This window comes from Apaloderma vittatum, unplaced genomic scaffold (genome assembly GCF_000703405.1).
Source record: "Apaloderma vittatum isolate BGI_N311 unplaced genomic scaffold, ASM70340v1 scaffold229, whole genome shotgun sequence".
Lineage (NCBI taxonomy): Eukaryota > Metazoa > Chordata > Aves > Trogoniformes > Trogonidae > Apaloderma > Apaloderma vittatum.
In genome coordinates, this window is record NW_009733334.1 from 73,504 (window position 1) to 100,300 (window position 26,797).

Below are 26,797 nucleotides of genomic sequence, written 5' to 3' on the forward strand. Positions count from 1 at the left end.
GTCAGCAGTTTGGAGTAATCTAATTATGGAGCAGTTTCGCTGTCTTTTGGGGGGAGCTGTGTTGCACACAGAAAGAAGAATGAATCCTTTTGGATGCCCATACATAGAGCTAGGATCCTCCTTTTTCTTTTTCCCAAGGTCTTTTTAGGATAAAGATGTGAGAATTAATTGCAAAATAGGTGTTTATTGCACATTATTTTACAATAAATCAGTATCTTGTACAGTCTAGTGAGTTTTTGTATCATATCAACTCCTACTGTGTTTTCACAAACCTGATTTGTAGGCAATAATTGTCCTAAGTGCTGGAATATGATCGCTTAATAACTTGGTTCAAATTACTGCAGTCCAAACCTTTGAAACTACTTAAATGATTTCTTTTGTTTATGCCAGGGATGAAGCTCATTAATTCAGAAGTAAGTGTTTGCTTAAATCTGCTGTACACTATTGTCAGTTTAAAATCATGAATTTGACTTTCCCTAACACAAGAATTATATGCAGGGGGCTTTGTGGAATTTGCTCACCTGAAAGATGAATTACTGTAAGTCTGAAGGATAAACCTAATTTCCAGGAAAAGCTGAAAACAACCTCATATTCAGGTATAAGATGAAATTTGGATAGCTGCTTGTCCCAGTGTGTTCTTTTGATGGCCACTGTAGCTTTGGGTGCATTTATTTTAGTACTTGGAATCAGAACAGGTGTGTATTTTTGAAGTGCGTTGTCCCCTTGCAATGCTTTGGTTTGTATCATGTAAGTTCTCAGAACATGCAAACTAGACTCCTTTCAAATAAAATTAAACTCGAAGATGTAGGCCAGAAGCCAGTGTAATCCAGCAGCCGATGGGCATTCAGTCCACAGGGCAGGATGGAAGCTGCTCAGAAGTAAAAACTCCTGCAGTGTGTTCAGGTCCTCACTAACCCAGTTGTTTTTCATGTCGATTCATTCCTATATCATTGCACTAATTGCTGATGCAGACATTGGCTTTTTATGTTGTACTCAGCAACAAACTGATATGTCAGTGTTTGGAGATGATACCTGTGCTGAAGTCTCTAATGAATCAAGTTCAACATTTAAAAGGAATACTTCCTTGAAAAAGAATATAAACCAAAATGAAATGGTACTCAGCCATATTTTAAAACAGATTTGGGGAAAAAATAAAAACCACGGCACAATACTTTCTGGCACTCAACTTCTTTATTTGGAATCTGACGGGTTCACTCGATTTCCATTTTTTTGTGGAATTACCATACAGTACTGCAAAAACGTCAGGCACTGTGGAGATGGAACATTTTAAAAGTTAAGTTATTTTCAGAGTATTTCATATATCAAATCAAGCACCAAGGAAGGTGAATTAAAAATCATCTTTTATAGGTATCTCTGTTTCCACCTGATATCCTCATAAATGTAAAACTATCTGTCAGAATTCTTTTGCTGCAATTCTGTAAGAGGTATATTTTTATAAGGGATAAGTTGCAACTCCGTAACGAGTATTTCTGATGAGGAGTAATTTCAGTAAGTTGGTCTATGGCATACTACGCTAAATTGCTAGTTAATGGGGTCCCAGCTCTTCTCCCCATGTTTCATCCTCTCCCTTGCAGTTGATCTGACATTCGTCTGACGCTGCACTTCGGTATTGCACTGTGCTAAACTAGTTGAAAATTGCTCCAACAAAACAACAATCCATTTAGCAAAAAAAATTAAGGACAAATGGAATACTACCAGAGGCAGAATGAGCAAGGGGACAGAAATACACAGTGTGGATTAGGAAGGAATAGCACAAACACGTAAAGCAGCAGTTGAATCAGCGTATGTTGCTGTGGAAACTACCTTTAGGGTGCAGATGCCAAAAAGTCTCCAGATGTCAGAGGCAATCCCATCTTCACCCATCATTCCCACTTCTGCTCCCACATACACCTTTTATAAGGTTGCAGACCTTACCAAGTCATTCTTGTATGTGTCGCATTCTGCCAGATTTTCCTTCAGAGACAAAACCTTTAAAGAAGATACTATTATGAAAGGAAATAATTGTATAAAGCACTGTCAGCCTTGACTCAGTGTGTTTTCCAAATGTTCTACAGAGCAGTACTATGGTTAGTAAGTTGCTGAGCTCTGACATACAGAGACTGAAGCAATAAGGTGTAATAAGCAGGATCATATATTTTGACACCTCTATGATAACAGAGTATTCTGTTCTTGTTTATATTTATATTGGAAGACAAGGGAGTGCAGTCTGTCTTGTTTTCTTAAACATGGTGTTACCGGTTTAGACTATCTATAGGCCTTTACGGAACCAAAGCTAATGGAAGTATGTGTTTTTAAGTACGTTTGTCAGCACTGAGATCTTAGAGTTCAAAGGTTTTTGTTGTTTTAGTTTTGTTTTACCCTTGTGTGCCTTATGGGTACAGGAGTAAATTATTAATTTAGTCTGTACATGCCCAACATTTTGCAATAAAGGTCCTTCAGCAGATAAATAAGAATTCTTTAAAAAATTATCAAGTACCTCATTTATATTATGTGCAAATTTCAGGGAACTTTTATTCTATTACACGACTTGGAGTAGTTTTTCCGATGTGCCTGGTTGATCTGTGAAAGGTTCTGTTATATATGTTTAGTGTGTGGCAGCAATTGAAGCATTTTCTGTACTAGGAGACTGTAATTACATATTGAAGTTTTATCCATCATCATGTGCCTTCCTATGCTGTTCTTTGCAGACAGTGATCCTGTGATATAGTAGAAAGCTCTCACTAAACTTATTTTCAGCAGAATTATGTTCTGCAAAGGAAATAGAGACAGGCAAAAAAGAAATTATCAAAATTAACAGAAATGCATGAAAAGAAGTATCTTTACTTAAAGTCCAACAACAGTCTTTATGTTAAGGTTTTTCAACGTTTAAAATCAGCTTGCTCTAATATGTGGTGTTTCTGAATTTGTGTTAATTTTCATTAACGCATTCAAAAGTCATCTAGTATAATTAAGAACCTTTGGAGATGTTCATATTACCAGATTTTAACTTCCTACAAGGTGTGTATTATTGCTAAAAATGTAGAATAAAGCAAGGCAAGTATTGAATGTGAAACAAATGTAAGGCCCTGAATTACCTAAGAAATGTAATATTAAAGCATGGAGATCATAACAGATAGAGGCAGGTGCATGAAGTTGTGTAAGTAGCTTTGAGAAGATATTGCTGAAGGAAGTACAGGAGAGTGTCCTACTCTGTTAAGGAGTGCTTACCTGCAAAGCCAAGACCACACACATTCCTAGACTGGATGTTTTTTGTAACAGAAAGAGCTAAGGCATGATTGTACATGGCTGCTCTTCTCTTACGTGGGACAACTGCAAGCAATTTTCGGATACTAGAATGAGAATTAAGCTAAATCCCTAAACCAATATAGGAGTATTCACATATAACTTTACATTCTGTTAAAGAAAACAAATTAAGAATTGATTTGAAGTGGTTTATCTTACATGTATGGTCCAGATCTCTAATATAAAGTGTTGCTTGGAGCATATGTCATAGGAGAGACAGCTCAGGGATCTGGAGCTGTTCAGCTGGAGAAAAGGAGACTGAGGAGACATCTCATCGCTCTCTACAATTACCTGAAAGGAGATTGTAGCGAGGTGGGAGTTGGTCTGTTCTCCCTAATGGAGAGTGATAGGACAAGGAGAAGTGGCCTTAAGTTGCGCCAGGTGAGGTTGGGGTTGGGTATTAGGAAGAAATTCTTTGCTGTGAGGGATGTCAGGTGTTGGAACAGGCTGCCCAGGGAGGTGGTTAAGTCGCCATCCCTGGAGGCGTGAAGGTGTTGCATTGAGGGACATGGTTTAGTGGTGTTGATGGGGCTAGGACAAAGGTTGGACTCGATGATCTTGAAGGTCTCTTCCAGCCAAAAACTGTTCTATGATTCTATGATTCACTACTACAGACTAATGCAGAGGAATTCTTGCAAGTTTTAGCTTGAAAAGCAGAAAATGCAGATACAGGTTAGCATAGTACTTGTGTAGGTGGGTTTTCACTGGAAAAACAGGAAGGAACATGGGCAGAGCATTGCTGATTTAGGGAATTCTGTTCCATCATTATAATGCTGGATTCCCAGCATTCAAATCAGTTTGAAACTGATTTGAGGAAAGGGAACTTAAACTGATTATTAGTTATCTTTTATAGCATGGCACACTTTAGAAGTGCTACCGTGGGAACAAATTTAGGATTTTGTAGAGGCCTTGAAAATCCCATTTCTGCCTTGGATTCCGTTTCAGAAATATGTCTTTAGGGATGATTTTTAATCACTTTTTTAGTTTAAGTTTCACTTAAATAATTCAATTAAAGAGTAAGACATTACAGTATCAGATTTCTCTGCCAAAACAAATTCTAGATGATCAATCACAAGCCTTGCAAGGTCGATGATTTTTTCAAGTTCAAAGCTATGAGCATTAAAATGAAAATTCACAAGATGTTAGCTATAGTATAGAATGACCTAACTGCGCTGGTGACTGATATATCTGCTATTGTAGACAGTAATGTGCTTGTGCTGGGTCTGTGCTCTTGAGGAAGGGGAGCATCGTAGAATCACAGAATGGTTTGAGTTGGAAGGGACCTTAAATATCGTCTAGTTCCAACCCCTCTGCCATGAGCAGGGACACCTCCCACTAGGCCAGGTTGCTCAAAGCCTCGACCAGCTTGACTTTGAACACTTCAGTGAGGGGGCTTCCACAGCTTCTCTGGACAACTTGTTCCAGTGTCTCACCACCCTCACAGTAAAGAGCTTCTTCCTAATGTCTAATCTAAATCTACCCTGCTCTAGTTTAAAACTATTGCCCCTCATCCTATTGCTGCATGCCCTTGTAAACAGTCCCTCCCCAGCTTTGCTGTGGACCCCCTTCAGGTACTGGGCAGCTGCTAAAAAGTCTCCCCGGAGCTTTCTCTTCTCCAGGCTGGACAACCCCAACTCTCTCAGCCTGTCCACAAAGGAGAGGTGCTCCAGCCTTCTGATCATCTTTGTGGCCCTCCTCTGGACCCACTCCAACAGTTCTTTGTCCTTCTTGTGGTGGGGGTCCCAGAGCTGGACACAGCACTCCAGGTAAGGTCTCACCAGAGCAGAGCAGAGGGGCAGAATCACCTCTCTCACGTTTCTTTTGATGCAGCCCGAGTTTCCATTTTGAACTACCAGCACACGTTGCTGGCTTACATTGAGCATCTCATCCACCAGCACCATCGAGCTCTTCTCCACAGGGCTGCTCTCAGACTGCTCATTGCCCAGCCCGTATTTGTGCTTGGGATTGCCCTGACCCAGATGCAGAACCTTGCGTTTGGTCATGTTGAACTTCATGAGGTTGGCCTGGGCCCACGTCTTATCCCTTCCTTCCAGTGTTTTGACTGCACCGCACAGTTTGGTGTCCTTGGAAATAGCAGCTTGGAATATGGAAGTGATTATGCTAGTAAACAACAAAAAACAGTATTTAATTCTTTCAGTCAGTACCGGTCCACAGTCTCTTTTTGTTAGAATGAAATACTATGCGATCTGAATACCTTCCTATTTCACTAGGGTAATTATTGTAGAATAATTTGCTCAGAAATATAGCTACGTAATTTTGTGTCTGAGTGCATAAATAAAGGTGGATTAATTCTGACACCTTGCAGGTGTCCAGAAGATGGGGGAGAGGGAAGCAGCATCATTCGCGTTGAGGTACCTCCTGTAGAAAATCAGGTTTACTCATGTAGATTTTGAAGGCTAGGTAAGTGTGTATGCATTTGCAGTCTGTTGGAGTCTATTGGACTCCTTTTTAAGGGAGAAGTTCCTATATAGAAAGTGAGGCACAAATATCTCGGATTTCCTTTAATTTCTGAAAAGCTTCAAAAATGCTCACAAGGAATGAGAGATAATCGAAGTCTTGTATGTTTTTGCTGTAATCTCCTCTAGGCCTTACTTCAAACTCATGATGTAGTGGCACATGAAGTTTACAGTGATGAAGCGCTGAGAGTTACACCTCCTCCCACCTCTCCATACTTAAACGGAGATTCTCCAGAAAGCGCCAACGGCGACATGGATATGGAGAACGTAACACGAGTCCGATTGGTGCAGTTCCAGAAGAACACAGATGAACCAATGGTACGGAGGGAACCTCAGTATTTTTCTTTACTCTATACTGGTGAAGACCAGTATTATAATGACTTTAATGACAGTTTCTGCACTTTGAAGTAGGGTTGCCAGTATAGTTGGAATAGTTTGGCACCCATTGTAGACACTTGTACTCCCATGTATGTCCTTCATTTAAAATACTACGTGTACATTCATACTACTGCTGTACCACTAGAGCTGGTTTTGTCTAAAAACAACTTTGCAGTAGTTATAGTGGGTTAGGCTTTAAACCAGGGTGGACACTTCCTGTCAATACAAAATTACCTTTTAACAAACCAGAAACTCATATGGTTGTATATTAAAGTATTGCATCTTCACTTATAGATAGTATCTGTTCTCATTCATATTTGAGTGCCAAAGGTTTTATTTTAACCTTAATATTTATACCCTGCCTCCAAGCTTGTAGGAAAAGTGACTGTTCTTAACTACTCAAGAATCATACTGTTTAATGTTTTATTTTAAGAGTATAAACATTTTGTTTTTCTAGGGAATCACTTTAAAAATGAATGAGCTGAACCATTGCATTGTGGCAAGAATTATGCATGGAGGAATGATTCACCGGCAAGGTAATCATGTGTCATGAATAGCTTTGTCTTCAAATACAGTTATTTAGAACATTATGTATAAACAGCATAACAGTTCATACTCCTCATTTCAGTTGCCACTATTCCATAGTAGTGTACCTCTGTATGTGGATGGTGTCCTGTTAACTGCCTTTGTTACCTTCCAGTTGCAGATCATAGAATCATAGAATGGCTTAGGTTGGAAGGGACCTTAGAGATCATCTAATGCATCCCCCCTGCCATGGGCAGGGACGCTTCTCAACTAGACCAGGTTGCTCAAGGCCTCATCCAACCTGGCCTTGAACATCTTCATGGAGGGGGCATCCACAACATCTCTGGTCAATCTATTCCAGAGTCTTGCCACCCTCGTACTGAAGAATTTCTTCATAAGATCCAGTTTAAACCTGTTCTCCTTCAGTTTAAATCCCTTACTGCTTGTCCTGTCACTGGACACTCTTGTAAAAAGTCCTGCTCCAGCCCTCCTGTAGGTTACTTTCAGGTATTGGAACTCAGATGTATGCCAGTGTTTTGAAATGAGGGCCCACTATGTTTCATTTAGGCTTAGGACAATCTTCTGTTAAAAAAAAAAAAAAATTCAAAATCCTTAAACCAGTTACAGTACTTTTCCCTGCAAAAATGAAGGAGCTTTGTTCAACAAAAAATTTTAATTTCTCCATGTATATTTGATGTTGAAGCTCATAAAAATTATTTCTGAAATAAAAATATTTTTGTGCTTAGCATTGGAATTTTTATTTCCAGTTTTCACTATGTAGCAAACCCTACAGGCTTGCATCTTTTCTCATCTCCAGTCTACTTCTTCTTTGATTTTGTATGTCCAGATCACATGTGAAAAAAATAGCTAGGTTTTGTCTTTAAAGAGATGAACTTCCCGAATTGGTCGTTAACTGCAAGTTTGGATTGCACCCTTAAAAGGTTACTTTAGTTTTTCCAGTTCACCATCTTTTTCTTTTGATGAGCACAAAGATTTTCAGACCAAAATTCCTTCTAGCCTACTGTTCTATTTCAAAGAAAGCTTGGAACAGGTAGTTAGGAAGACAAAACATAAAACAGGGAAAGGGTACAAGAATCATTTCCCTGATATATTCGTATCCTTGATATGGTCAAGCCAGTTAAGAAGCAGGAAAGATAGAACTTTTCATATAAGCAAAGATGCAATTTATATTGACTTTTATATTCCTTTAGAGGACCCTCTGAATTGAAATTTAATTTGGCTTCTGAAAGTGAGTTTTTAAAGGAGATTGCTCTAAGATTCTCAGGAAGAAGATTTTCTTGTAACTGTACTTAGATAATAGTGATCCTCTGCAGAATATTGCTTCACGTGACTGTTCTATAATGAAAGTAACAAAACTTTTAAAACATTAAAACTGGGTAGAAAAACCCAACTATGCCCATTAGAACTCTGATCTTTTCTTTTTAATTATACAGTGTCTTTTACTTCTAAAAATTTGGGAAATTTAGCCTGTTCTATATGTGCTTCATGTGTAAGGTAGTTCTTCTGTGCATAGATTTAGTTCAAGAATGAACTATACTTCAGTGTTTCTGTAGTATTGTCATCTTTTTTTTTAAATGTTTCTAATTTTGTTAGTGCTCTAGATGCCTCTTAGCTTCACTGCTTCATTCAAAATACCTATATGTAGAATATTTTTACTAAATAGAACACAGTGATCTTGAGCACGATATAGCTGAATCCTATTGGCAGGATCTGTGCCTTTTATTTGTTTCAGGGGCTTTTTATGTTGTTGTTTCTGCTGTCTCATCTTGCTATATGGAAAACTGCCAGGCAATAGCAGCAATGATTAGATAATAGATCAACTGGAAGGGTTACAGGAACTGTGTAATTTCAGGTCTAGCAATATGAAGTACAAACTGCAGAATTTTCAATCACGAAATCATGGCTGTGGTGAAATCTGCCCCCTGTCTCTGTGCCAGCTCTGTCTAGTCCTGCTGCTTATAATTGTCCTTATTCAAAAAGTGGGGAAGTTGAAGTGGGAAGACAGGTTTGTAAAGATGCTATCTTCTTGCACCTTCTAGAGGATTCAGCTCAATGAAGATGAAACACCAGTTTCAGTCATTGACTTGTCTGGTGGTTTTTTAGGATGTTAATTAATTGTATGTTAGATCTAAGGCTTTCAATTACATCTTGGCTTTCACCTCTGTATCTGTGCCTTTACTTAGGTCAGTTACCCTGTGGGTTCTGTTTAGACTACTCATACTGTAAATATTGTTTCCAGATGTTCTGGGTATAGCCTGAGTTCTTGGCAGCTCTCAGTATTTTAACCCATGGAGTTTTTGCTGCTGACTGGTTTTGGGGCATACCTTCTAAAATGTGAATTTATTCTTAAGATGTGTTTAAGAAGAGGTCCCAATATGGCATTTAAAAAGATTTCCAAAGAAGAGAGAAGACTTACTGGCTGCCTGTTTAACTTTGCCAGAAAAACAGCAGTTGTACATTTTCTATGCTGCATTCTCAAAGAGTCTTAATGTAAAACTCATATCAATTTTTATAACATTGATACCCCTGATAAGGTGTATTCAGTTCTAACGAAATATATGTGATGACTTGGTGAAAATATGATTATACATTCACAGCCTTTCACTTTCCAAGCTACAGATCTTTTTTTTTTTGGCTAGAAAACATGTTTCCTAATAAGGACTCCAAGAATTTGTTCTGTTTTCTTCCTTATAGGGTAGGATTTCTCATACTTCTGCACAGAGCAAGGGCACACACTTCTAAAACTGTCTTCTGTCTGATTTGCAAAGACAAAGAATGAAATCATTTACTCCAGAACTTCATGCATTCTTCATTATTACAGATGTGTTATACATCAATAGGTCATGAATAGCTTAAGTTCTAAATATACACTGCATTGTCAGTAGAAAAGGAACAAAAGCTAACAAAATTAGATGGATAGGTATCATGTGAGCTACAAATTGTACAGAAGACCCATTATTCAAAGATGTCAGGAACGCTCTTTTCCAGCAAGAATATTTATAAAGAGTAAAAAGTTTCTGCGTATAATAAAAGCTTCTTCCCTCAAACTGAAAATGTTTTCCTATGATTTAACAGTGCAGCCTCCCCCTAAAACAGAATGACTATCTACTGCTAAATGTTTTATTCTCAGCAAGAAAAGAGCAACATTCACTTCTGTCAGAGTACCAGAAATGGGAAACGCTCCAGAAGAGGGGATTCTATTTAAATGCGCTATTAAAATGATTTGATACAGGGATATTACTGAGTATGACTCTCATTCTAATATTTAGTTCAATCAAATTTGCATTTTGAATAATGCCAAATAATCTTTATACTATTCCAGGGCATATGCTCTTTCTGATTCAGTATTATTGTTTAATAACAATTACACTCACTTCAAACACAGTTTAATTTTGGCATGATACAGTCAACACACAGCCTCTTTTTTCGAGTATTTTCTTTTATATTTTGTCAAGAGTTGAGAATTTAATGCCTTCCTGAATGCCAAAACTGAACTTTCAAAGTGTTTCACTAGGGATTTGGTTGTTAATATTCTAGATCTGAACTGGATTAATTTGAAATTCAGATGCAGGACTGTTGCACACACATTCAATAGCTATTTATTGTGATTATTTTTTCACTCAAGAGTGGAAGAAGAATTGTCATGAGTCCTTTGTTATAATTTTGCTATCAGCAGATCAAGTCCTATAGAATTGTTTGAAGCATTTAATGTGGCTGAAGGACTTACTCTTGAGAGCATTGAGTTTTTGTAAACTTTGGGCTCTGTCCTGTAGCACTGCCAAGTGAGCTTCTGTTTTGCAGAAGAGACTTCAAAGACAATCATAACAACAGGAAATTTTACTTACGTGATATTTGGAAAAAGTTAGTATTTTGGTTCAGGACAAGAATTTTAAGGATTTTTTCAGGATTCTAGTTGACTACTTTTTTCAGGTAATTTTCAGTAAGTGTGGTTTAGTTTGGGAAGTGTTTGCCAGTTGCTAGTTTTCCAAGTGAGATTAATTATATTAGGTACAGTAATTGGTTTAAGTATAGTATATAGTATATAGTATATAGTATATAGTATATAGTATATAGTATATAGTATATAGAAAAGCAGAAAGAAATAGATGTAAAGAAAATGTCTTGTGTTGTATTATTTCATTATACTAAACACCTTCTAGCTAATAATAAACCATGGAAGTTTTTTTGGAGAACTGCTACAGAACTAGGTGGGCTTGAGCTACTCAAGTCAGAAATTATCATCCAAAACCAACCTCCTGGGTTGCTTCTAATCCTGAAGATAATTCATTCATTCGCTGCTTCCTCCTCGTTGAGTTTGTGCAGTGTCTTAGAGCCATGTTGTAATGTGTCATTCCCATCCCAGAGTCAGCATGTTGGTTTATGATTTCCCTAAGCCACATGGTTTTTTCACCATCTGACATTGTAGGCAGTCACACCCATCATTTACATTCAAGCTGAAGTCAAGTGTACAGTAAGTCTGTGTCCGGAAGCCAAACTACATTAAGTAATTCTCTGATAAAACACTGCCTGAATATCTCTGTTGAGCATTCTCAGCTGACTAGCTGCAAGCAACTTCCTTTTCAGTGCGTGGTTTTTTGCACTCTTCTTGTAAGGAACTGATGTTTTCCCCACGCACTTTCTAGTTGCCTGGGCACTTCATACTGGTGTATTGACCGCACTCTGAACGACAGATTCGTAATCTTTGGTAGCTAATACAGAGCTTTCAAAGTCCTTTTCTGAATCTAGCCAAAAAACATACTTCAGCGTTTCATATTTATGCCTTTGTATGAATATTTGTACTCCCTTACGATTATCTCAGTTTATGAAAACATGTTTGAGGTGGTTGTGTGTTTTGTTAACTCCACAGGTACGCTACATGTAGGGGATGAAATACGAGAAATAAATGGAATCAGTGTGGCAAATCAAACTGTAGAGCAACTACAAAAAATGCTTGTAAGTGTCTAAAATATTTCTCACGTTCATTATAAAAGTGCCTGTCTTATTTGGCAAAATTTTTATGTAATTGCACTGTCACTTACCCTTTTTCTTCTATTCTTAATGACCTACATGTGCATGTAACACCACGTCTTCTTGTGTTCAGCTATTAAAGCCTTCGATAGGCTCTTCCCTGGTTTTTAGTAGTGGCTTTTTTGTACCTTATACCCAGGAATGGTAAAAGGCACCTCCAGGTGTCATTTTATTTATTCCATTTAGTCCCATAGAAAAGATTAATGACACTTAGCTGTTCTTGACAGATGTGTGTCTGACCAGCTCTTAAAAAAACTTGAATAACAGAGGTTCCCTAAACTCTCCAGGCAGTTGATTTTAGTGTATGTCTTCTACATTTTAGAAAGTTATTTCTAATGTCTGAGTTTCCTGTACTGAAATGCAAGAGTTTCTTCTCTTGTCTTTAGTGGACATAACAGAAAAAATACTGCTTTCCTCCTATTAAGCTACCCAAGTTAGTCTCTAAAGACTTTGCCCTTTCTTTAAATCTTCAGTCTACACCAAGTATAGTCACTGAGTATACTATGAGAGAAAAGAAACTTTTCTTGACTGTTAGTATAATTGCTACACAAATACAAAGACAGTAAACCATTGAACCATTCAGGTTGGAAGTAACCTCAGGAGGTCTCCAGGGTCAAGACTGAATGCTGCTCTGGCTGCTCAGGCCTTTGTCTAGTTAAGCCTTGAAAAGATCCAAGAGCAGAGATTTGAAAGGACAGGTGCCCATTTGGGCATTACAAAGAAAAAAAAATATCTTGAGCTCATATAGTCTGATTTTTTTGCAAAAAATCTCCATTTGAGGCTTTGCTAGTAGTCAGTTTGATATTCCATAACACTTGCAAATTTTTTCTGCATGCAACTCTAACCTTAGGAGCCAAGATGTTATTACTAATCCTTCCATTGCGTCCAGAACCACATAGACAAGCTTAAGTTAGTCCAGGCAAATAGCGGCTTTTTTTGGCTCACAATAAACCAACCAAAGAGAGAAAGGGGAGAAACTCCAAGATCACCTGAAGTGATTTGCTTGCCTTTCTGCTCAGATTGATTCCTACAGTTGTCAGCCATGTGGCGGAACTTATATTCAAACTGTCATTTAAGAAAACATGACGGAGCAAATATGTTGGCACATATGCTGCTATTCTGCGGTTACTACTTGTTATGAATATTCTTGTACTACTGTAGATGCAAAATAGCAGACCCCATGTTCTCTTTTGATAAACTGTTTCTTATATTTCTACCATTAGTAAAGAAACACACAGCTTTCCATAACCTGTGAATATACTTTTGCTATTTAACACGGATGATGACAGGGAATAAAGTGTCACTTCAGTGGCAAAGAGTCTGTGGATCACAAGAATATAGCTACAAAGAAAACATTGACATGGGAAAAACCTACATATCTCTGAATGCTTCACCTTAAAATACAGCTGTAGGTTCTAGGCATTCAAAAACTGGTCAAGTGAACAAGTTGGTATGTTTACCTTTTAGATTAATGAGAGAAAATTTAAATGTTTGGTTATAAGCGAAATTACAAATTAGCCATAGGATTCTAGCTTTTCTGAATGTTTAGTTTAGGAAAGCATGCTTTTGATCTTGAACTATGATGCTTTGCTTTCAAGCATTACTGATTTGGAGATTTTATCTTCAGTGTCTTAGTCTTTAAAGTACTTCTCTTTTTGCAGAGGGAAATGCGTGGAAGTATTACCTTTAAGATTGTGCCAAGTTATCGCATGCAGTCTTCATCCTGTGAGGTAATGAATTTAATGAACCATACCATTTCTTCCTCGGTCCTGTAACTAACTGCCTGCTGATGGCTGAATGTTACTGCTTTCTGGGAAATTGTTTCTGCCTGTCCTGTTAGATCACGCACACCAATTTTACAACAAAGATAACGGAACATGAGTAGGTCCCACCTGCCTACTCAGCCCTGCCTTCATGTTCATCTCATCAGCACCTTAACTAACTCTTTACAGCCTATTCAGAAAAAGAAAAAAATAGGAAAGGGGATCCTTATCTCATACATTTAGGACGCCCCTTTGAAAAAGCTACAATTTAAACTTGTTCTCCAAGAAGTCTATTAAAGTTCCTAAGATGAGGAACAATCCTCCTTTTTTTAGGCATTAAACATCATTTTACTGCTTTGGGCTGTTAAGGGTTAATTGAAGAATCTGTTTCTGTATAACCTTGTTGAGGTAAATTTGTGATGGTTGTCTGTAACAGTTACATGTGGCTGAATATTATGTTTCCATGAAAAATGGTATTTGTCATTGCAGAAGAAAAACAGATTTGGAGTTAGTTCTTACTGAACTAGAAACTTGGTATTATGGTTTTTGCACAGTAAGGTTTAATTCCTTTCTGCTCACAAAGTTATGTTCCAGACTGAAGCTGAAGGGAATTAAATTCTAGAAAATGGCTACCTGAGAGACACTGTTCCAGTTTAAGCCCACAGATGGCATATGCACCGTGCAGATGATGCCAGTCTTTCTGTGCCACATGCTTAACTGCGCACACAGTTCCCAAATTAGAATTCTGAGAGTGAAATCACAATCTCTGTTGAAGTCAAGCATCTTATCTTAATTAGAGCTGTGATTTCACCCTAATTGTTTTTCTGTCTCAGCAGATGCTAAAACACACAGAAACTGCTATTGTGATTGTCAGAAAATCTGTTTGCAAGAAAAAAAATTACTGCTTTGTGGTTGCCTTCTGTATTTCTAATAGAAGTCAACAAGAACTAAAAGACTTTGGTTTAGGGGTAGAAGGTTTGACAAATTTTCACCTGTGAGGCCCATTTTCTTAAAAAGTATAAATATGAAAGTAAAAGTTTTTCATGAAATGCAAAGGCTTTAAAAAAAATCTCTATTAGAAATTCTAGAGTGTGCTAACAAATTTATGTATTGACTTCTGTGACATAAACAGTAGTAATAATGAAAGATATTTCACTTTCAAAAACTAAAATACAAAAACTGATGAAACTATAGACCTTTTGGGAAGATTATTATTTGGAAAAAAGTAATTCAGCATAAAGTTTTAAATTAATACCATTAGGTGTCATTTTAGTAGTAGCAGGTTATCTCTTTTCCTTAGATTTGTGTCCTTAAGTTCTTCATGACTATGTATTTCACAGAAGAGAGGAGAATGGACTCTCACCTTCTTTTAGAAAAAACAGCAAAACTAGAAATGTGTGATCAAAGACAGAAGAAAAAAAAATAAGCTTGTCTTCTTCTCACACTTTCTGGCATTTAGCATTCATTTAATCACAAGTAGCCAAGTCTGTTCCATCTGCTCAGCCACACTGTGACTTTAACTAGATCTTCAGCTGTTACAAGTACACACAAAAAGGCAATATTTTTAAATTATCCTGTTAAAGCATCACTAGTCCTTTGGTACAGAGATTTTTTTTTCACAGAATTTTTCAAGATTGTGATTCAGCTGATGAATCAAATTCTAAACCATTGATAAAGGCTAAAAATGAATGTCACATGACATTACTAAGACACAGAAAGCTTGCTTCTCATGCTCTCTGGCACAGTAAATTCAGAGATACTGGGTCTTTGCTAGTTTAGATATTTTGGGTCAGTATTTCAGTACAAATTTATGTTTGGTTCCCTCTCTCCCTTCAGTCACGGACTGGTGCTCATGTAGTATAGTTTTACCAGAAGACGAATATAAATCAGAACTGATAACTGGGGGTTTTCTAAGGCTCCTAACATGATGACATAATTGGAGTGCTAAACATCTTCTTATTCTTGAATAAGAAATAGCATCAGAGGCAATTTGCCTTTTATGGAGAATCTGTCCATGTATTTTTAAATACAACTGTGAAGGGGGTAGCAGGATGTTATTTTTCTAAATAACTAAGACTTGCATTTCACTTCAATATTTTCTTCTTATGCAGGCATTTAAGATATGTGTTGTAGTGGTGTTTTCTAAATATTAAGCCACTTCTGCATATTTAGGAAGGTCCTGTCCCTATAGCGTGTAACAGTGTTGGTAGGCAGTTTCCAAAACTCAGCTGAATAATTTCAAGTTCTTTATGTATTTGTGTCTTTTTCTGCACCCATGCCTCCCATTCAGTTACTAGGCCTTCTATTTTGTGCAGTAGACTTTGCTTGAAAACAAAATGCTACAAATTCCCTTGTATAAAAATTTGATCAGCTGATCTAGTGTGAGATGACCTGTAACTGTGGCAAATGGCCTGAGTTACTCAAATGTCTAGATAACCACTGGTGAGGATGGTGTGATTTCTACTTCAGATACCTAGGAAATTGCAGACTTAGATAAATATGAACTTAAGTAATTATTGCAACACATTCTTCTTATGGCTGATGACTGTATATGCTGTTAATACATTTTGGCTTTATGCAACTGAGTAAGCATTTTGCTTTAGCTGCATTTGCATTCTTACTTTGTACAGACAAAACACTCTAAGTAACTTTTTATAGTGTCAGATATGTGAGAATAGTAAGAGAAGTACTTATTTTTTTTAACATAAAAAAAATCCTTAAAAACATCCTTTTTATTTTGAATTGTTTTTGTGAAACACTTGCTTCATTAAGAAGAAAAATCTTTATATAGATGAGTTTTTAGAAATCTGCTGGTAATCATCATGGATTTTGTTTTCCTTTAGTCTTGGAATGTTTCCATTAGTGCTCAGAGTATAAGATTTTTTATACTCTTAAGCTTTTTTTACATTTGTATTAAAAATACTACCAGAAAGATTCCTTGAGCAAGACTGAAACTGAAACATATTTTCACGTTTCTGGAAAGTCTTTCTTTTCTTTGTGTGTGTATGTATCTGGCAACAGTGTCATTAATCTAGCTGTTCTTGTCAGTATCTAGTTTGATCAGGCCACATCTAGTAGACACAACTGACTTCTGCTATAGGATTGCATCTCACATGTATTGATTTATCATTCATAATCCACACCTAATAACAAGGAAACAACAGGAGACTAGTTTTGCCATCATTTGGAAATAGTTGTGACCATTTCCTCTGAGACTTCATCTGTGATGCTTCAACTGAAGAGCAAGGCTCCAAAAGATTGACATTTTTTTATTTGACTTGAGGGTAGTCAAAGTTGGGAAGTCTAGATAGTCAAGTTATACTGAAATATGATGGTAACACCTTCTATGCTACTTAGAATCATTAAATGTTAGAAGTACTTTTCTGCTTTTATCTCCAAGAAAACTAGAGCTTTTTCTGAGTTATTGGAGAAACAAATTCACAACCAAAGCTGAAATTACAGAATGTTAGGAGTTGGAAGGGACCCCTGGAGATCATTTGGTCCAACCTCCCTGCTGGAGCAGGATCACCTACAGTAGGTTCACACAGGACCGCGTCCAGGCAGATTTTGAATGTCTTCAGAGAAGACGACTCCAGAACCTCCCTGGGCAGCCTGTGCCAGTGCTCTGTCACCCTCACAGTGAAAAAGTTTTTTCTAATGTTTTTGTGGAACGTCCTATGCTTCAGCTTGTATCCATTGCCCGTTGTCCTATCATTGGACGTCACTGAAAAAAAGACAGGCCCCTTCCTCCTGACACCCACCCTTTAAGTATTTAGAAGCGTTGATCATTCCTCAGTCTTGTCTTCTCTAGACTAAAAAGATCCAAGTCCCTCAGCCTTTCCTTGTAAGAGGAAAGGTCCCCTAATCATCTTCGTAGCCCCTTGCTGTACCTTCTGCAGTAGTTCCCTGTGTCCTTCTTGAACTGGGGAGCCCAGAACTGGAGACAGTACTCCAGATGTGACTTTACCAGGGCAGAGTAGAGGGGCAGGATAACCTCCCTTGACCTGATGGCCACATTCTTATTTATGCACTCCAGCATGCTATTGGCTGCCTTGGCCAGCAGGGCACATTGCTGGCTCATGGTCACCCTGCTGTCCACCAGGGCTCCCAAGTCCCTTTCCACGGGGCTGCTTTCCAGCAGATCAGCCCCTAACCCGCACTGATACATGGGGCTATTCCTCCCCAGGTGCAGCACCCTACACTTGCCCTTGTTGAATTTCATTAGGTTTCTCTCTGCCCAGCTTTCCAGGTCACACTGGATGGCAGCACAGCCTCCTGGTGTGTCAGCCACCCCTCCCAGTTTTGTGTCATCAGCAAACCTGCTGTGTGTACACCCTGTCCCTTCGTCCAGGTCATTGATGAGTATATTGAGTAGGACTGGACCCAGTACCGACCCCTGGGGGACTCCACTAGCCACAGGCCTCCAGCTAGACTCTGCCCCACTGACCACAGCTCTCTGAGCCCTGTCCTTCAGCCAGTTCCTGATCCACCTCACTGCCCAGTCACCCAAGCCACAGTTCTTAGGCTTGGCTGTGAGGATGCCATGGAAAAGAGTGTTGAAATCCTTGCTGAAGTCAAAGTAGACACCATCTACTGCCCTCCCTTCATCTCTCCATGCAGTCATGGCATTGCAAAAGGCTCTTGGTTTGGTCAAGCACAACTGCCCCTTGGTGAATCCATGCTGACTACTGCTGATAACCCTCTTTTCTTCCACATGCTTTGAGATGATCCCCAGAATGAGCTGTTCCATTGTCTTTGCAGGAAGTTCTCCAGTCCAGTTCTAAGCAATCCTAGCATACTTACAAGCATCTCTACTCATTGATTTGTCTCATTAGACCATGCATAAAACATTTTTTCGCTTAACTTTTGAGTCTGATATTTTGAGGAAGAAAGACCTAGGAAATTAAGAATCAAAATGCTTTTCAAATCATGGCTGAATTGCCTAATTAGTTAAAAATTGTATGTGTGCCCCTTTACTAGCTTGATAGATTAATTTCTTATGGCTAGTACTGAAATCACCACTATCACTGAAAATCTTTTTCCTCAGTATTTTACGATGATCATTTGCTTTGAGTAATATGCTGGCTTCTGTTGAAAATTGTTGGAGGAATACAAATCCAAACATTCTCAAACCACGAAAATTTTATTCAAAGGGAAAAGACTTCAAGAGAGTCCAGAAATAGTGGCATTTTTCAAGTTACTCTGAACTTGTTTCTTCTCCAAAGGACTTGGGTGCTTGCGTCACTTTCCAAAGCTTTCCCTTGTATTTCCCATCGCTGCCTAGAAGACTATAACAAACTAGGTTAAAAAAAAAAAGAAAAGAAAAGAAAAAGAAGGGGGGAAAGAAAGAAAAGGTAAAAATAATTTTTCACTTCTTCTTTGAAGTGGGAAAATGGCAGAGACAGAATTTCAGAGCAAGCGTAAAATCTCTTTATAAAAAAAGGAAGTCACTGCTTTTTTTTTTTAAAAAAAGTATCTCCTAGCTGCTATCTGATAAAGGTGATGCTCAAAATCACATATGTAAGAAAAAATAAAAAATTTTAATAATAATAACAGTTCCTTTAGGCTTTTTTTTTTCAGCAATGAATAGCTTATTTTGTCTGATTTGAACCACAGTCATTTTACAGCCATAATATTGTCAGATCTGCCATAGAATCATAGAATGCATTAGGTTGGAAGGGTCATCTAGTCCAACCCCTGTCCTCAGCTGTGTTAACCTCAAAGCAAGAATCTAGAGAGCTACCTATGGAATTTTCTGTGAAATTTTATCTAATGAGTCCACAAAAAAGTGCGGAAGTTCTACATGAGTTTGTTGCACATCGAGCGTACAGGCAGCGAGAGAGACAAAGTATTACCTGTCATTTTAACTTTTCCTGATGTATAAAAGTAGTTATGAATCCTATCACATAGTATAAGTTCAAGAATGTTACTAGGGGACCTTTGCCTGATTAATGTTGCCCAGACAATTTGGAGTCAATTCTGGTTTTTAATTTGTTCACTGAGGGCATTTGTATTGATAAAATGTGACAGGGATAACTCTGTTTTCCTTGACAACTGTTTTAGCTCTTTTATTCTGCTATACTTGACAACATGCAAAATTATCAGACATGCCTATATTGACTTTTGACATGGAATATTATTTTACAAAATACCTTTGTGAGAGAATTGAATTTTTTCACAATGTATGAGTGAATTATTTTATTTCCTGAAGAGGTGATTCAATCATCTAATCTTATGGAATTAAGTACTACACAGTAAAAATGGCACATGGAAAAGATTGCAGAACCCAGTCAGAAATTCATGTTAACCTTTCTGTAGAATTTTCTGGTATGTTGTCTCCTTACTGAAGTATAGAATCACGCTGGTAGACTGAGTCAAGAGAAGCGGCTTTTTAAAAATAATATATTTTTGCAAGGTCTAATACTTTTAAGCCTGTAAGAATGTTGAAGGAAAAACAAGAACTCAGTGTTCTGCAAAATGGGTGAGGAAAGAGAAGAGAGTATCCAGCTTCCTTCTCAGGTGGCAGCTTAAGTGTCTTTGAGGCACTAGAGAGATGCATCTTACAGAGTAGAAACCAGTCACACTGACCTCCACCACATAGCTGAAAAAAGGTTTAGAAGCATCTTTAAAATGGAGTTTGTGCCTCATTTTTTTGAAGTAGTATTTGACCTATAACTTCTGGGTAATTACCCTTAACAAAGACACCACTGTTACTCATGGCCTCTGGCATTGTCAGCCACGTGAGATCTGAGGGGTCCCCAGATACCCAGTAATTAAAAAAAAGCTGTTTGATTGCTAAGGCAATATAAAAATAGTTATTACCTAGGATACATCAAAATGTCAAACCTGAATCTTAAACTATGGAAGGAAACACTTCTCATATTTGCAGGGTTTGTAGTGTGGAAGCTTTCACAGATGAAGCAGCTAAGCAAATGGTTATAAGGCTGTGGATGTAACTTGTTCTTTTAAATATATCTGTGTTCCTGTAATAGTGTTGTGTTGTTAATGAACCTTGTGTCTTATTTCAGAGAGATTCCCCCTCTACATCCAGACAGTCCCCAGCTAATGGTCATAGCAGCACTAACAATTCTGTTTCGGTAAGATTTACAGTTCCACACAGAGAAAGTGTGAAAGTTTTGTTGGTGCTCATCTGCCATTACTGTTATACTTATCGTGTGGTCAGTGGAGAATTTTGTCCTGCTGATAGAACCAAGGTTATTACATATGTAACTCCCCATTTTATTTTTTTAAGGGTCTTTTCCAACATAGTCTTCTTATTAAAAGCCATATAGTGAATTAAATGTTAATATCTGTGATGTGACACTTCAGTCATCCTTAAATCATTGTTAGCAGTTTCCTCAAAACTAAGCAGAGGTTTAATTTCCACCCTGAACTTTGGAAGCAGTGTTTGAAGAAAGAGTAACTGTGCAGTTGGTATTTCGAGACATTTTAGACTCTTTAAGTTTTGTGTTTTGAGAGACCTCTGGAACGTGTGCTGGTTTCCGCTATCTGAGTTAACGAATTGGTGTGCCCTCTGCTCTCGTGGTACGTGCACATACTTTGTGAAACATGAGCCTTGCCTGGACATGAAAAGCAAAAGGAAGTGGCTTTAAACTGCACTACAAACCAAGCTCTTATCATCACATCTTTAACACAAAGTACTCCTGTTTTGTATGTGTTCAGGTAGAAAGGTGCTGTTGATCTCCTGTTTTTTCTAAAGTACATTAATGTCAAAATTTGTGGTGTTGATCATTTGTCGTTGTTTGGACTGATGTAGTAACTATACACACACAAGTTCCTTCAGTAAGAGTGCTGTCAGTATAATGAGTTCATGGGACTAGCTAAAAAAAAAACCGAAAAACTTGAGTAGCTTCTTCTTTAACTATTAAAAAAAAATTGCAATTTAGAAATGATTTGCTACGAGGTAAAGTGTTTATTGATTAATACCACCAAAAATAATTGTGTGGATGAAAAATTTAAGGAAGTTTTGTGAATTAAATTGAATTTTTAACATGATTTAGTAGTTATAATCTTATTCCTTGGCACAATTAATCACATTATATATTTTTAATAATAATTTTATTAATATTTATAATAGCCATCCTCTTGTAAAAACAAGACTTAAGTATTAAGTGGAAAAGGCATTCACATAAAGAGCCTCTTTCACTTGATGGTGCTTTTGTGTTGAAGATGCTGAGTTATTTATTAAAAAGCACATTCTCTATCTGCTTAAACTTTTTACCTGCTTTCTTCAGCTTGCTGCTAAACAGCCTGGGTTTGATTTTTCTTTAAGAAGAAAAGTACATCTAAATATGGGTCAATGCTTTATACTTTTGTCTGACTTACCATTTTACTGTAATGTAGTATGAATCACTAACAAATGGTGTTGTATACCCTTAAAAAGTAAAATGAAAATTTCTTCTCCTGGGTTGACTTTATTCTGCAGGACTTGCCATCGACAACACAACCAAAAGGACGACAGGTGAATAGATATCCTCCATGGGAATTTTTGTAAACCTAGCTGCTAGTGAACATCCCTGCTTATCTTTTTTCCCCTCATATTCTGTATGTGCTGGACTAAAACATTTAAGCTTGGAATATTTGTTCCATTTTTTTCATTTTTCTTTTTAACTCATTTGTTTGTGGCTAATTCAAAATAGCATTTTTTTCATGCGTCCATATGTGTGAGAGCTACAAAGTTGTTGCAAATTTAACTGGAGATGTTGTTTTATTTTGGAAAGCATTTATAGACTGGCTGCTGTGCAGTGACTTGTGCAGATTTTCATCTTAGAGGAAAGCTCAAACTTTTATCTTAGCTGAAATGGAGACTTGTAGGGCAAGTGTCTAATATTCTGCTCTAAACATTGTACTGACAAAGATTCTAAAGCTTGAGTTGGTCTATTAACATTAACAAAGCTCTTCAAAGAAAAATGTAAGTGATAGTTTCTATTAACAGTTGATAAATCTGAAAATAGCCTTTCAAATTTTCAGTCCTATGGGCCCGGTTCAGTAACCTCTCTCAGCTTTGCTACTTTGACCTGGTGGTAGTACATGTCATCATGGACCAAAGAAAGATCTCCCCTCTCCAAAGACTTCCAAGAAAGACCTTAAGGGCTCTTCAGAAGATTCCCTATGATTCCCATTGCAATTTTAAGAAGTTTGGTTTGGTTTTTTTACCACAGCCTCTTAACACATACCATCAAGTGGTTTGTGATTCATCTTCAGGAACTACTCTATTTATATATAGCCCTTCCAGAATCTGCCTCTGCATCTTTAAGCATGGACCCAACCTCTTTCTCTGCTGAGGGTTTTAATAATAACTCTTGCAGTTCCATTCAGAAGAGTCAATTAACTCCATGATCTGTTGTCTTTGAAAATCTTTTTGTACTACTGTCTGCTTAAATTGGCTGGAATATCTGTTACTAGAATGGATTGCTTTCACTTCATTTCCCATTTTTAAAGCTTACAGCTATATAGTTCTTTCAACTTTTTATTGTCCTCTGAAGTATCCGGTTGCCTGAATGTCATCCTGGAAAGGCTTCATGGAGAAGAAGTCCCAAGCTGTTGGTTAGGTTTTCATTTGCCTCTCATAAGGTGTTTTTCCCAGGAGAAGAGACTTTTTTCAAGGCAATATCAGAATAAAGGTGTTGCTTATACTTGCACCATTTATAGTTAGTTGTTTTTTTCAGAAGTCTTTTCCCATTGAAGCAGCATATTTTTATGGTAGGTTGTCATCCTGCAAGAGAGTAGGGGCTTGGATAACAGATACATTGCTATCTGCAAGGAAGCCTGTAATATTCAATTTATGAGCCAATATATGGCTCAAACTGGAGCAAGGACTCAAAAAACAAGGAATTTTCTGGGTGGTAAAAATACCATTTACATTTCTAGACCTATATTAGATAAGGTTGAGGAGAAATAAGGGATGGTTCAAACTCACATACTCAAGGCACAGCAAAACAAGGGTCAGATTTAGTATATTAAAAGTTGAGTTCTATAATGATACTATCATCTGATGCTCTCACTGTAAACAGATAAAAGTGCATCAGGTACAAGATAGTAATGATTAGTCATTTTAAACTAATTTGTTCATATGCTGGATTGCAGATTGAATTACTGTAGAAATTAAGTTTTTTAAGTGCCACAAGTAGTGCTAATGTTGTAATCAAACTTAAGTTTTAAGGAGCTAATTACTTAATGAATAGCTAATCACCATTTTAATTAAATTGGTTTATTGATTTATATTAAGATAAGGAATATAAAACCCTACTTATGCTAAAAAGTCGCATGTAGGCCTTGGCTAGAGCTAGAGCAGCTGCAAGTTGCAAAACCTGATTTAAATGAAGGATATTACTTTGCAATGTATTTTCTTTTATCTAGTCAATTTTTAGTAAGGAAATTAGCAGTAGAATATACATGGATATCTGAGATACTATAGGGTGATGTCTGAAGTTCGCAAATTGTAGAAATTACCTATCTCGGACATGACATTTAATTCGAATTTTACGATCCTTGGATGCATTGGAACTGTAATTAGCAAGGAAAGCTGGAGAACACTTTTATGTTTATTTTCTAAGGTTGAGACCTCATTAACACAAAAAGCAAGGATTGGTATGTTAGTTTAAATTGTGAAGTCAGGATCTGAACTCTTTCTGTTAATGTTCCTTAGAGAATAATTCTTACTCAAATGGCTAGTTTTCATTTTTATGGGAGCAAAATTTTACTGAAAAACTCATGCACAGCTTCCTAGCAAGTAACTATATGCGACAGGTGCAACACAGGACTTCCTATTTAAACTTAAAAAAAATGGACAGAATTTTCAGTTTAAGTACTAAATAAAGATCAGTAATGTAGCCTAAACACTTTATACTGTCCAATAAAATTTCCAGTATTACAAATTTTTAAAATGTATCATGGGACTTCAGTTAGAAAGTGCAGTACAGCTCAAGTTGTAAGCTGCTGTTAATATTGATTTGAGTGACTCTTAGAGTTTATTACATATGTTCATTCCTGCTGTTCAAGTTTTACAGTATGTAGAAGTAATGAGCTTTCAAAATAATATCACGTGTCTCCATTGTTTGCTAGGATTTTTTTTCTCTGTTTCATTTTCAACTACCACTTAACGCTTTTGCCATTCTGTTTCTTCCTTTGCTTGTTACAAACAGTATGTGTAGCTACACACACAGATCAAATTTTCACCTGTTACTCTTACTACTGTACTGGTGATAATATGTCAGTGTCTTTTATAAACTCTTTTTATAGATATATGTAAGAGCACAATTTGAATATGATCCAGCAAAGGATGACCTCATTCCTTGCAAAGAAGCTGGCATCAGATTCCGAGTTGGTGATATTATCCAAATCATAAGCAAAGATGATCACAACTGGTGGCAGGGTAAACTTGAGAACTCCAAAAATGGTACTGCAGGTCTTATTCCTTCTCCTGAACTTCAAGAATGGTATGACTTAAGTTTTCTATAAAAATTAATTTAACTTTGCTTTTATTTTTGTTTTTCATGTTTTCACTGTTATATAGCTAATTTTTGTATTTTTTATTTTTTTTAAAAAAGGAAGTCTATATATTGCCCTAGTTTGTGTGGCATGGATTTTTTTTCTCATATATGCATAGCAGTAAGGGTTACATGCAGCATCATATGTGGTTACATGAGAAAAATAAACACCTGTATTAGTAAACATTGTGCGTTTTGATATACTGTAGGAAACTAGGACTGAAGGCTACGCACAAAGTGTTTATGTAATGGGGTCAAATTAACTTCTCTTTTAGGTTATAAACAGTATTTTCACTGCTGCAGTCTTTTAAACTGCTGTTTACTCCTGCAACACGTGTATGCAGTGCAGAACCTGTAAACAACCTCTTGCAGAAGCTGTTTAGTAAACATTTCAAATGTACCGATACAAACTGGCAACGAAGTCCCGGGCCATGGAAGTTATGGCCATAACTCAAGAAAGTTTATCTATATAAATAATCTAGATCAAAGTATTTCCCACGGGATTTGCTATGTAGACGAATTAGAGTGCTGCAAAGGGTTAACAGCACCTGTTCCACCTGGAATGGCTAACGGAGATTTTGCTAGAAGAAAAACAGAGGTGGACAAGATATTTCATTCCATCTCAAGAGCTCCCTTGCAAGTCCTAACATAGGGGAGGCACTGGTGTACATTGCTACAGAAACACTCACGATACTTCATCCTAAAGATCGATCTCAAAACCGTTCCACAATGCAACTTGCTCTGAAGTAATTTAGACCATCGTGGTCTGCTCAGACCTTGTGCTCTTCCAGCTGAATCTGCTGCAAGGTGGTCGACAGTCATTTTAGTGCCTACCCTTCCTCCCAGGCTCACTTAATCCGTGAGCTTTAATGATCTAAGCCTAAGAAGATATTACTTACATCAAAATAAGTGCAGTATCATATGTGATTACATGAGAAAAATAAACACCTGTATTAGCAAACATTGTGTTTTAAATCATAAAAAAAGATTTTGAAAAGCTTTGCTGGACTCGTGTACTATTAAAAAGTCTTATTTTGTGTGGCTTTTTTAAAATTATATTGATTACAATGAAAACCAAATATTTCTCCTCCATATGCCAGGCGAGTTGCTTGTATTGCCATGGAGAAGACCAAACAGGAGCAACAGGCTAGCTGTACTTGGTTTGGAAAGAAAAAAAAGCAGTACAAAGACAAATATTTGGCAAAGCACAATGCAGGTATGAAAAAAAAAAAGCAATTATCTTTACCAGGTTATGTACTTTACAATCTAAACCTTGCCATTAGTTGTTAAACTGTCACTGTTGTATAAATCTAATGGGTTACTTAGGAAAATATAAGTAACATTCTAATTATGCCAACATTACTCTGCTTGTTCTTTGCTATTTAAACATACTGCTTAATCAGTGAGAGGCAAGCTGCCACAAAATAAATGCATCACAAAATATCTCAGTGTAGATTTGCATTGTTTTTATATTTAAAGGAGCACTAGAAACCAACAGAATATAAATTTTGTGATTTATATAACTACTGTGTTCTACAGAATACTTCTCAGTAACATCCTTGTTAATAAGTGTTTATAATTAAATATTTGTGAAAACATCGTGAAAGGGCATTTTTCTTGAAGTATTAGAGCTGAAATTGGAATAGGAGCCATTGCATAGTCAATGTGTTATTTACAGTTACTGAATAGAAAAATCTGTGGAAATTTGTCCCCCTTGCCATGACTTCTGACATAATCCTGCATTTTAATTTTCTATTTAGACTGCTGAAAAGCTGATTTTTTTTAGAAAATT

General features: G+C 37.1%; 1 protein-coding gene across 1 annotated transcript in view; it reads left to right on the forward strand.

Annotated features, from left to right (window-relative positions):
• The window catches only part of CASK (calcium/calmodulin-dependent serine protein kinase (MAGUK family)), a 96,021-nt gene that overhangs the window by 50,968 nt on the left and 18,256 nt on the right, over window positions 1–26,797 (forward strand). The window contains exons 10-17 of the mRNA XM_009875823.1: window positions 5,910–6,098; window positions 6,616–6,694; window positions 11,572–11,657; window positions 13,394–13,462; window positions 20,524–20,592; window positions 21,942–21,977; window positions 24,758–24,954; window positions 26,106–26,221. Of these exons, the coding sequence (XP_009874125.1) occupies window positions 5,910–6,098; window positions 6,616–6,694; window positions 11,572–11,657; window positions 13,394–13,462; window positions 20,524–20,592; window positions 21,942–21,977; window positions 24,758–24,954; window positions 26,106–26,221 (841 nt within the window). The remainder of the gene's footprint in view (window positions 1–5,909; window positions 6,099–6,615; window positions 6,695–11,571; window positions 11,658–13,393; window positions 13,463–20,523; window positions 20,593–21,941; window positions 21,978–24,757; window positions 24,955–26,105; window positions 26,222–26,797) is intronic.